General features: G+C 33.2%; 1 protein-coding gene across 6 annotated transcripts in view; it reads left to right on the forward strand.

Annotated features, from left to right (window-relative positions):
• Nucleotides 1-13,119, forward strand: part of LOC132754476 (synaptogenesis protein syg-2-like) — a 146,153-nt gene that overhangs the window by 107,042 nt on the left and 25,992 nt on the right. For all 6 annotated transcript variants that reach the window (XM_060745104.1, XM_060745105.1, XM_060745107.1 and 3 more), the window contains exons 6-7: nt 517-696; nt 3,476-3,805. In XM_060745104.1, coding sequence (XP_060601087.1) covers nt 517-696; nt 3,476-3,805 — 510 coding nt within the window. The remainder of the gene's footprint in view (nt 1-516; nt 697-3,475; nt 3,806-13,119) is intronic.

Raw genomic sequence — 13,119 nt, forward strand, 5'->3', positions numbered from 1 at the left:
CTATTTCTTTATCTTTTAATATTAGTCTGTATATATGACTTTTTCAAATTTTGTTGACCACAGTTAAGCTCATTTTAAGCCATAAAGTAATAGTTTAAGCATATTTTATTGAAGCTTGATTGTGTCGTGTGAAGAAAGCTTGTAACTTAATATATGAACCACAATATCAATGCCATTTTCTGGAACTTGAACCTGTACTGATGTCATATGGGAGGGGCGTCTGAGGCCGAGAGATTACCCCTAGCTGCATAATAGGTTGGAATCCCAACGGGAACTTAAAATATTTCCTGCCATAACACATCTTTTGGATTGGTGCGAAATTGAAAATCGCAAATATTATCATGTGAAGTACCTTGATGTTTTGATAATTTATTTAAACATGTTCACTAATATATTGAAATACTGTATTGTTAAGATAATATTACAATGTAATTACTATATATTAAAAACAGGCAAAATCATTTGATATAAATATGAACAAATTTGAAAGATATTTTTTTCTTCTTCTGTTTTCAGGGTTTGACAGGCAGATTCCAGGATACAATGGAAGATACAGTATTATAGGTAACGATCAAAAAGAGTTCAACCTGCAAATTCTCAATACAAACTTAGATGATGACGATGTCTTCCAGTGCCAAGTAGGCCCTGCTGACAACAACCCAGGACTGCGAGCAAGTGCCAAACTCACAGTTTTAGGTATTTATCTAATTTATCTATTTATCTATTCAATTTTTTTTTATTAAAAATATTCTAGTCACACTAGGCATAGACATGCTTTTGTCTGTTTACTACAGTAAAACCTCCATATTAAGACCACCAATATTCCTTTCCAAGTGGTCCTAATTACAAGGTGGTCTTATTAGTGGATATTACTATTAACACCTAAAGTGGTCTTAATTGCAAGGTGGTCTTATGAGTGGATATTATTACCAACACCTAAAGTGGTCTTAATTACAAGGTGGTCTTATTTGTGGACATTATTAACAACACCTAAAATGGTCTTCATTGCAAGATGGTCTTATTAGTCAATATCATTATGAACACCTCTGCTTAAGTGGTCTTAATTGCAAGGTGGTGTAATTAGTGGATTTTATTATCAAAGCATTTAAACTTTATGACAGCTGTCGAATTCTGGTCATTTTTATGTACATGCTGTAAGAGTGTGTAAATACTTATGAAATGGAAGTGATGATTTAGTCTGGTGTGTCTGGTATATTCAAAGTAAAAAAAAACCCTGTAAGCAAATTCAGATGGTTAAGAATAAATTTATTGGTGTTGATGCCGAGCTCAACATCATAACTTTGGCATAATTTTGGCAGCATAAAGTAATTATTTTTGTTGATTGGTGACAAAATTATCAGAATTAATGAAGGTTTTCGAGGTATGGAGGACCATTTATTGAATAATTTACAGCTAGAACCAATATGGCCCGTCAAAGTCGACTAGACGAGGAAAGTGGATTATATCAGAGGTTGAATGTCATTCTACATCTATATAAAGATTGTAATTGCTTAACTCAATAACATATAAAGGTTATGTAATTTGGTAATTTGGAACGAAGTCCTAACTTCGTATCTGTCAATATTGGGTGATTTCCAGACGAAAATGATTTTTAAGAGTTCATGTATAATGTAATAAAACTAAGACGGAAATAAAAACAATCTTTGTATGTCATACAAACATGTATATTTGTATTTTCTGTTTATCTGTTATACATGTAATATTTGTATAATGAAATTGGTCATGTGGCCAGGGACTTTGCATTCTTTCATGTGAGGAAGCTATTCAACTAATTTTTATAGAATATCGATGGTTTTACTCAGTTGCTGCTCCCTCCAGAAATAATGCACAGAGGAGCACCTGAGGTCTTCCTCCACCAGTAAAGATGGAAAGTCTCCATATGACGTTTACAGTATTGGTGGAACTGAAAACCCAACAGAAAAATTAATAAAATGTTGCTGATGAAAGTGCAAAATTCTACTTAAATGTATAACTGAAGCAAATATCTTTTTTGATCAAAGAATTCAATGTTCTTTGATTGATTTACACATTCATATTCTGTAATAGATTTTTACATGTTTTGATAAATGATCATCTTTTATTATATGCCCGAAAGGGCATATTATGTTATACCCCCTGGCGTCCGTCTGTCTGTCCGTCCGTCCGTCCGTCCGTCCGTCCGTCCGTTAGCAATTTGGTTTCCGGAGCATAACTTAAGTTCCATTTGGCCCACAATGTTAAAACTTCATAGGATGATTGTCCATATTGGGTAGAAGACCCCTATTGATTTTGGGGTCAAAAGGTCAAAGGTCAAGGTCACTATTACCTTAAAACTGAAAACGGTTTCCGGAGCATAACTTAAGTTCCATTCGACCCACAATGTTCAAACTTCATAGGATGATTGTCCATATTGGGAAGAAGACCCCTATTGATTTTGGGGTCACAAGGTCAAAGGTCAAGGTCACTATGACCTTGATACTGAAAACAGTTTCCGGAGGCATAACTTAAGTTCCAATTGGCCCACAATGTTCAAACTTCATAGGATGATTGTCCATATTGGGTAGAAGACCCCTATTGATTTTGGGGTCAAAAGGTCAAAGGTCAAGGTCACTATTACCTTATAACTGAAAACAGTTTCCAGAGCATAACTTAAGTTCCATTCGACCCACAATGTTCAAACTTCATAGGATGATTGTCCATATTGGGAAGAAGACCCCTATTGATTTTGGGGTCACAAGGTCAAAGGTCAAGGTCACTATGACCTTGATACTGAAAACAGTTGCCGGAGCATAACTTAAGTTCCAATTGGCCCACAATGTTCAAACTACATAGGATGATTGTCCATATTGGGTAGAAGACCCCTATTGATTTTGGGGTCAAAAGGTCAAAGGTCAAGGTCACTATTACCTTATAACTGAAAACAGTTTCCAGAGCATAACTTAAGTTCCATTCGACCCACAATGTTCAAACTTCATAGGATGATTGTCCATATTGGGTAGAAGACCCCTATTGATTTTGGGGTCACAAGGTCAAAGGTGAAGGTCACTATTACATTGATACTGAAAAATATGTTTCCACGCATAACTTAAGTTCCATTTGACCCACAATGTTTAAACTTCATAGGATGATTGTCCATATTGGGTAGAAGACCCCTGTTGATTTTGGGGTCAAAAGGTCAAAGGTGAAGGTCACTATTACCTTGATACTGAAAACAGTTGCCGGAGCATATGTTAAGTTCCATTTGGCCCACAATGTTCAAACTTCATAGGATGATTGTCCATATTGGGTAGAAGACCCCTATTGATTTTGGGGTCAAAAAGTCAACAGTTAAGGTCATCCTTACTAAAAAAAAAAAATACTTTCGGGCATATAATGCTCCGCCTAGCGGTGCTCTTGTTCATCATGGTTTTGAATAATTTCTAGATTAAAATGATCTTTTTGTTTAAATTTAATCACAATTATTTTTCTTTTCCAGTTCCGCCAAATTTTCCAGACATTGTTGATTATTCTAACGGGTCAGTGGTTGAAGTGGCATACACAGAACCTGTGAAAAAGTTGGTGTGTATCTCGACGGCAGGCCGACCAGCGGCGACCATCAAGTGGTTTAGAAATAGTCAGGAAGTCACAGAAAACGTGGAATATGTGACAACGAAAATAGCCAACGATAAACGAGAAGATGCGAGAAGTATTCTGACGTTGAACCCGACGTACCCAGATGATAATAATGTGCAGTACACGTGCCAGGCTCATAATAATGCACTGATCAACGGTCCTTACAGAGTTACTGTGATTCTCAGTGTCTTATGTAAGTATTAAGTTATCAAAGGTCAATTAAAAAAATTCTTTTGAGTCTACTTTATTGTCTAGATAATTGAAACATCTCTATTAAGTAAACTTCCTTGACCAATTAATTGATATTTTGGGTTTAAAGTCGCACAGAAGCTGCAAAGCTTATTTTGTTGAATTTCCTGATTATGTGTTTGAGGAAGACTTTTTGTGCATTATTGAAGGGGCAGTCAATCACCTGAGGAGAACCACCAATCTGCCATTAGCTAGACAGATAGTTTTCTTACATGTATGCAACCAAAGTAAATAATGGGATTTGAACCTTAGTACTAGCTAAATTCATATGGGGAAACATTTAGCTGAATGATTGTCTCCTAATTGGGCTTTAATTGGCAAAATCTCTAGTAAGAAGCACAAACCAAACTACAAGGCTACCATTTCGCTATAATTTTACAACTCTATAAAATACACTAGCAGAAAACTAAAAGTATCGCATTGAAGATTACATAATAATTAAGGTGTCTGTGCGTGTAATATTTCTTAATTTTCTTGAAACTTTCACTGATCAATTGAAAATAAGTTTTGTAATTGTAAATACCAAGGTATCCTAAAGTTTGAGGTAATCAGATAAGCAAATTATGTTACTCAATAATGTGAAGTAAACTTTGTAGTGATTGCAATTTGTGGGAAGTTTATTCTGAAAGAAAATAGATTTACATCTTGTAAGTTCATTATCAAGTGATGGAATGGCAGAGTTTTTATATGTTCGACTAGTAATCAAGATGTTGCTGGCTGCTTGGGTTCAAACCCCGTCAGGAGCCAACCATTGTTCACTTAAGAAAGAATCTCTACACACTGATTGCTTAGTTCTGGTTTATTCCAGGAATAATTTCTATAAGCTTAGACACAATCAAACTAAAATAAACTCTGGAAAAACTTAGTTCACTCTTAGCTTAGACACAATCAAACTAAAAAAAACAACTGTATAAACTAAGTTCACACTTAGCTTAGACACAATCAAACTAAGACACTCTGGATAAACTAAGTTCACACTTAGCTTAGACACAATCAAACTAAGACACACTCTGCATAAACTAAGTTCACACTTAGCTTAGACACAATCAAACTAAGACACACTCTGGATAAACTAAGTTCACTCTTAGCTTAGACACAATCAAACTAAAATAAACTCTGGATAAACTTAGTTCACTCTTAGCTTAGACACAATCAAACTAATATGAACTCTGGATAAACTTAGTTCACTCTTAGCTTTGACACAATCTAACTAATATGAACTCTGGATAAACTTAGTTCACTCTTAGCTTAGACACAATCTAACTAATATGAACTCTGGATAAACTTAGTTCACTCTTAGCTTAGACACAATCTAACTAATATGAACTCTGGATAAACTTAGTTCACTCTAAGCTTAGACACAATCTAACTAAAATAAACTCTGGATATATTTAGTTCACTATTATAGCTTAGACATAATCAAACTAAAATAAACTGCGTAAACTAAGTTCACTCTCAAATTTTAAATATTTTCCAGTGCATAAATATAAATGAAGACTGCTATCAGAATTGTGCCTTAAATCAGTATAAATAAATCAGATATGATTTATATTTAATATTTAAAAAAAACGGAAGTTTCAGGAGTAAATCTTTGATGTTCTTTTCTTTGTTGATTGCAAAACTCTATAAGATGTAAGATTATACGTTGAATTTTGATTTGGTATTGAAAATTCTACAGGTTATCTTGATTTGATGAAAGATTACAAAACAAAAAAAATGAATAGAATGAAAGGAAATATTCATACATTAGCATATCTTGGAATAATATTTTGTTAAATTATTCATAAATTAATTTTAGTGACATGATGGCTTTGTTTGGCTGTCACTTAAAATTTCATGATTCAATTAGACTATGTTATTTATGACAAACTTTTCTTTTGACTATGACTTTGTCATGTTTGCATCTTTTGCAATTTTTTAAACCTTTTTTTAACAAAAGTTTAGTTAGCTTCCTTCCATAATCATGGTAAAGATCTTAAATGGACTTGTCTGTCAAAGCTAAGTTTTGGTTCATTTTTATTTGTATCTATGACAGTATTTTTTTCCCTCTAATTTTCAAAGAAAAAGCGGAGCCACACCTATTTCCAGGTCAAAATGGTCAATATCACTTGTGACTGTTATAGCAAAAATAGAAAAATCAGTCATGTAATAAAAGTGTAAAAGGTGCCTTATAATCTCACGGGTACTACAGTCAAAAGAGAACTCTGGGGTGTTATCCCGGCTCTTCTAAGCCAACTTGAGAACACCATCCAAGGGAGAGACCAAATATGGTCTTTATAGACAAGTGGCCTGTATTTGGAGGTTATTTTGTTCTTTTTTTAATCAGTGAAGAATTGTCGAAGAGCGGCCTTTATATGATAATCTTTATTCAGAGGTGATCTTTAACACAGGTTTCACTGTATTTAGAATTCTAATAAACATAGCATGAATTTGGTGTGGTGGTATACTTTAGTATTGCTAATTTCATGTTTTCTGTAAAATTTGCACTCAGTTTTGCTTCCGCCATAGTTTACTTAAATAAAATACCATTTCCATTGAATGTACTCGTTCAGGATGTAAACATAAGTTATTTTTCTCTACATCAATGTTTTTGGCAATATAATAAAATGACTTCTTCACACTTAATTTTTTTCTTCATTTTTACACACAAAAAATTCACAATTAAATGTGATAATTACTTCATTATAACTTGACTATTAAATTACTGTTTCATAAAAGTTATGATTAACTTTCAGTGTATCAGTGATGAATCATAATTACGTACACGATCCTTTTAGATAACATCGTGGTAATTATTGTAAATGACCGGCAATGTATAATAACCTCCGTGCCTCATTGCCAAACAGTGCGAAACTGTCATATCAAATCCTTTATTCATATGTCGCTAAAATATTCTTACACTAAAGTGACGAAATTTCCCATTTATATACTATTAAGTCAACTATTCTGACTTATTTCGATTTAGTACGGATGGTGGAATAATCATGATAAAATAAGGGCAAGGGCTGTCAATGTGTGAGCCAGATTTTTCTCATGAATTTAGTCATTAATGGGCATAGAACTCTTTTACCATTTCCTTTTCTCCCAGAATGCTTTTATGTCCTAATTTCAGTGCTTGTTATCAAAGAGGGTTGTTTTTTTCTGTATCGTACTCCATTTTGTAACTGGCGAATGTGATTTCTATGTTACGCTGAGATCTATTTAGTCAAAGATAACTTTACTGAAGCTTTTTCATTAATTCCTTTTACGGAATCAATATGAAAGGAAATCTGAAACGATGCCACTGGCAGGGCGCGCGTACAATCTTAGACTCATGCGGACATTATTGTCTCACAAACTGTTCATGTATAACTAATAACTTTATTATAAACCAATATTGTGCCCCATGATGACTGGACCCAGATTGTAATTCTCAGAAGTCTGAGAAAGGCAACGGAAAAGGACGTGGTACAACAAATGGAGAAAACAGTTGCCATTATAAGAGGCATAATGTTTAATAATTACAGATTAGTTACAAAATATTTTTTCTATAAAGTTTGATAAAGCCCTATACTTCTTTCCACTTTAGAAAAATTTTAAACATTGCTGTGAAATGCCGGAAAAAAAGTTTGAAAATATAGTATTTTCTTTTCTGGCTTTTATAATTAAAGTTTGATTTCTATGTCAAAAGTGAAAGAAATGATATTTATCAACCAGAAACACAAAATCTGATAACAAAAGATTAATTTTTCATTGCTTATATTTTATAGAACAAGTGGCTATTATTGCGAAAAGGAATTTTTATTATGTCAGATCGCATGCATGTGTATGCTATAGTCTGGTGCATAATGGCCTGTCATTATCGTGGTAAGCTTTCAAAGTTAAAAGGGGGGAAAACCCAAAGATATGTAATAATAAATGAAGATATTACAAGATTTATTTGCAGAAGTTGGCAGTTTTTATTGTCTATAACTATCAAATATCATGATAATCAAGGGGAGAGAAGAGTTACAGCAGTGATTGTATTCCTAATGGTAATTGTGTAACAATGCAAGAATAAAAACGTGGTCGATAAATCAGTCCTGTAAAAAGGAGTAAGAATAGATACGCTGCAATTCAGAAATAAAAACAGAAGTACGGAAAGATAATAAATTATCACAAAACAACTTTAATGATTGAAATAACTTAATAATTTTTAGGGTGGGGTATACAAAATATGTACTTGGGTTTCTTGATGCATGGAAGATTTTACGATTCTTGGTATCAATCGCTTAAAATGAATTAATCCAAAATAAAGAATTTTTATTTGAAACCAAAATGTTTTAGCTAAGTTTTAAGTACTTTTCTTTTTTGATTGAACTTTTTACAAATTGAGTGTATTGATAATTTGATAGTGGTGGCGGCATGGCCGAGTGATTAAGGTGTCAGACTAGTAATCTTAGGATTGTTGGCTATATAGGTTCAAACCCTGTCAGAGGCAATAAGTCATTGCGTTAGTACTGGTTGGTTCCAGGAACAGATTGAGAGTGTGTCTGTAAGCTTCTTATAGCTTCCTACACAATCAAACTATAAATAAATTCGTAGATACTAAATAATTTGTGTACTTTTATAATGGGCCAGAAAGTTTCTTAAGTCTTCATCATTATTGATTCATCTTTAAAAAATGCAGATATGGCAATATTGTTTTCCTTAAGCTGTATAATATTGCCATTTATTTTATTTCTTTATATCAAAAATTCACTTTCTTGAGAATTATAGGTTTTTTGCATTGAATATCATAAAATTACATTAATTTTTACAAAGTTTTATTAAGCTGGGCTGTCATGGATTTCTTTTGAACGTTCACTGAATGTAATTCGAAAAATAAAACATGAATTATTGCCCGTAATAACTTTATCCTTTAGTGATAATATCTGAATGACTGTGGTGAATAGTTTTCAATATTAAATACTAATTTACATCCAATATTTAATACTAATTTACATTTATAATGGTTTTCTATTTTTGACTTTTTAATTTAAAATCTGTTTTTACAACGACTTCCTTCTTGCTTTAGTAAATCAACAACAAAAAAAGGTTCAAAAGTTGAATTGATTTACTTTAATGAATAATAATCCTCTATTTTAATATGAAACTCATTAATTGGGGAAAAAAATGAGGGGGGGGGGTGGTCTTCATTTACATTAAGTTGTACTCACTGGCAAAAGCTTTTAGGCTTGCCTTTCATTTGCAAGATAACATGCTTGCAAAACCGTTAATTGACATTCATTTGTTTATGGTTTTTGTGAACTCCCTTAGTCGAATGTTTAGTAGAAAGTGTTAGAAGGTCTGTTATAAATATATATTTACATGGCTGTACCTGTAAAAGTTTGTTTATATTCTGAACAAAAAAGAAATAATAAAAAAAAACACTTATTTTTTTTGTTCCTGGATGTGCCTATTACAATATGTATGGTATCTCAATTGTTAATTAAACAGATAGGGAAAAAATCATGACAATAGGGGTGAGTACTTGAGATGAACATTTAATTTACAAGAGTCTCTGATTGGTTCAGAGTTTTCATGTTTTTCTTGAACTCTGGGCCGATGTCAGCATAAGGCTCTGAAGTCAGAGTTCTGTTTTGATAACAATGGACAACAGAGACTGTTGGGAAAACTGATCAGAATTTAGAACAAGGACTGTGATTGTAATCAGAATTTAAAACAGGGACCGTGATTGTATTCAGAATATAGAACAGGGACTGATCGTATTCAGAGTTTAGAACAGGGACCATGATTGTATTCAGAATTTAGAACAGGGACCATGATTATATTCAGAATTTAGAACAGGGACCATGATTATATTTAGAACATGTAGGGACCATGATTATATTCAGAATTAAGAACAGGGACCATGATTATATTCAGAATTTAGAACAGGGACCATGATTATATTCAGAATTTAGAACAGGGACCATGATTATATTCAGAATTTAGAACAGGGACCATGATTATATTTAGAACATGTAGGGACCATGATTATATTCAGAATTAAGAACAGGGACCATGATTATATTCAGAATTAAGAACAGGGACCATGATTATATTCAGAATTTAGAACAGGGACCATGATTATATTCAGAATTAAGAACAGGGATAGTGATTATATTCAGAACATATTAGAACAGGGACCATGATTATATACAGAATTTAGGACAGGGACAGTGATTATATTCAGAACATATTAGAACAGGGACCATGATTATATACAGAATTTAGGACAGGGACCATGATTATATTCAGAATTTAAAACTGGGACCATGATTATATTCAGAGTTTAGAACAGGGACCATGATTGTATTCAGAAATAAGAATAGGGACCATGATTATATGCAGAATTTAGAACAGGGACCATGATTATATGCAGAATTTAGAACAGGGACCATGATTATATTCAGAACATATTAGAACAGGGACCATGATTATATGCAGAATTTAGAACAGGGATCTTGATCTTATTCAGAATTTAGAATAGGGACCATGATTATATGCAGAATTTAGAACAGGGACGGTGATTATATATAACCTTAGTAAGAGCATGTTTAATCAAAGACTGTGAAACTTAAGCTTTTCATTAATTCCATGTCAGATCAATATGGAAGAAATGAAATCTTGAATTAATGCCACTGGCAGAACACACATGGAATTTCCACTGATGCGAACAAAATTGACTCACAAATTGCTCATGTATAACTAATAACTGTATTATAACCCAATACAATGTATAATATTTTCTCTGACGGTTGCCAGATTATTTTCAAGAGCAGCTCAGAGCTGCCCTTAGCTTATATAAATCAGAAACGCTTTGGCAAGGAGTTAAACAACAATTCATTTAACCTTACCTCACTAAATTTCTATAATGAACTTGTCCAGTTTTGAACTTAAAATGGCCCATTGTTTATGTTAGGGACATAATTGACATCAGGATACTAGCAGATTAAGAAGGCAATGGTAAGGAGTTTGGTCAAACTTCATGAATGTGCAGGCTGGCCTGGCTTCAGTAAAGGCTGTAAAGTAACCTCAGAGTTTATCTGTTATTACATACATATATATATGATTAAATTAGTTTTAAAATAATTCCTGTAATGGAAATTGTATGTAAATTGTCTGTCATGTCCTTTTATATCTGTTACAAATTGATTTATTTTCCGAGTAAAAGTCAAAACAAAATAAAACAACATGCATTGTAGTAATCTCAATTACTGGCATCAATGACTCGAATGACAATAATAAAATAATTGATGCGTCACGACAAAACCAACATAATGGGTTTGCGACCAGCATGGATCCAGACCAGCCTGCGCATCCACGCAGTCTGATCTGGATCCATGCTGTTTGCTATCAGTTTCTCTACTTGTAATAGGGATTGTAAGCTAACAGCATGGATCCTGATCAGACTACGCGGATGCGCAGGCTGGTCTGGATCCATGCTGGTCGCAAACGCACTATGTTGGTTTTGTCGTGACGCGGCTCAAATAATTGATGCAAGAGAATTGAATTTATATTGAGTGAGGAATCTAATAAAGAAATTGATATCCGAACATGACTTGCTTGTTGAAATTTCTGTTAAAATTTCAGAAATAGACTTAAATGTTGAATGCTTTGAGCAGTCCTCCAATGCATTGATTAGCGAGATAAAAATTTCATGAGAAGCAATGAGTGGCAATAGCCTCTTCAACTAAGTCCTTTTGCCATTGCCACCAAAATTTCATGACATTGACACTCGTTGAGTATTGGAATATGTTAAACGCGAGCACAACTGTAACAAATTTTCCTTATTCCATTGTTCCGTAATGTTATTGGAAGGCACATGGAATACTAACTTGTGTGGAGAAAATTGTCTCGCTCAGAAAACCCAGTAAATCTTTTGTGAAACACAGTATTCTTAAAGCTGAGATTTTCCTATTAACTATTGTAATGCAACAATCTTAAATGCCAAATATTTTTGAATGTCTACATGGTATGAATGTTTATCATAAACGGTTTTGTTTTCTTTTAGCTTGTGAATGCTTTCATAGATGTTGACATAATTACATAATTGCTGTGCCTATTAAAAGGGCCAGGCCAGCCTGCATGTCAGTGCAAACTGAGGTTCTGTCCTGTAGTCTGCTTCATTTTATTGTACTGTTTTTAGTTCACTACTTCTTGGGATTCAGGTATATGAATTGCACCTGCGTCTGTCACACTGCTTGTAGAGTTACAAAACTGGAAAGTGGAGACACCCATGTCCTATGGAAACATATTTCTTAGAAGTTTTATTCGAATCCTTCTAAGACAGCTCCAACTTTACAATAGGATATAAAGCCATAACATAATTGAAGCATAGAGTTAGGTGATATTGATACTAATATAACTATATAAAGTAACAAAATTTAGGGTATTTCAGGACCATCATGGCAAGATCTAGGTTATTAATGCATTTTCATAGCTTTGATGCACGACTCAATAAGGACTTACGGGGATGTGGCCCTCCGGCCATTTTGGACATCCTTAGGCCATTATCGACATCCTTAGGCCATTATCGCATAATGGCTAACATCAACCAAGTATTATTTACCTGTAAAATAATTATCAAATAAAGAATTTGAAAAAGAAATCCAAAATTTTTTTTTCTGATTTTTTTTATAGAATAGTTAGTTAACAGTCATTGTATTGACTATTATTGAGAGAGATATTAAGACAGCTCAATCAAAGCAACATAGTAGGAAATGAAACTCAGCAAATGTCTGGGAATGTATGGAGTATAAGTAAAGATATTACAAGATTTATGTCGAGAATTTGGCAGTCTTATTGTCTATTCTATCAAATTTCATGATAGTTTCGGGAATTGTAGATACAACAGTAATAAATGTGTTGGTTCTGTAGGAAAAAAAATAGATTAGAATTATCTATTTTGACAAATAAATGATATTTGGTTCACTTCGGATTATGCTTGATAGATACAAGCTTTGTTTTAAAAAAAATACAAAATAAAAATAATGAATGTGTATGTGTATGCAATTATATTGAATTAATGTCCAATTGAAGCTTCTTAGTCATAATTAATGGGACTCCATTTGACATTGGTTTTTTGACATGATATGGCTGGAAATATTTTTTCGGGATTTGTGTACCTTAGGATTTGTGTACGGCTTGATGTAATTGTGTGGGAATTTTCAGACCATTCCCTGGCCCTGTTTTTGCAGAATAATGATTGAAGTTTTATATTGCGCAAAATGAGCCAAAAATGAAAGTGTTAAC

The sequence above is a fragment of the Ruditapes philippinarum genome, unplaced genomic scaffold, assembly GCF_026571515.1.
Source record: "Ruditapes philippinarum isolate M1 unplaced genomic scaffold, ASM2657151v2 ctg956_1_1_1_1, whole genome shotgun sequence".
NCBI lineage: Eukaryota > Metazoa > Mollusca > Bivalvia > Venerida > Veneridae > Ruditapes > Ruditapes philippinarum.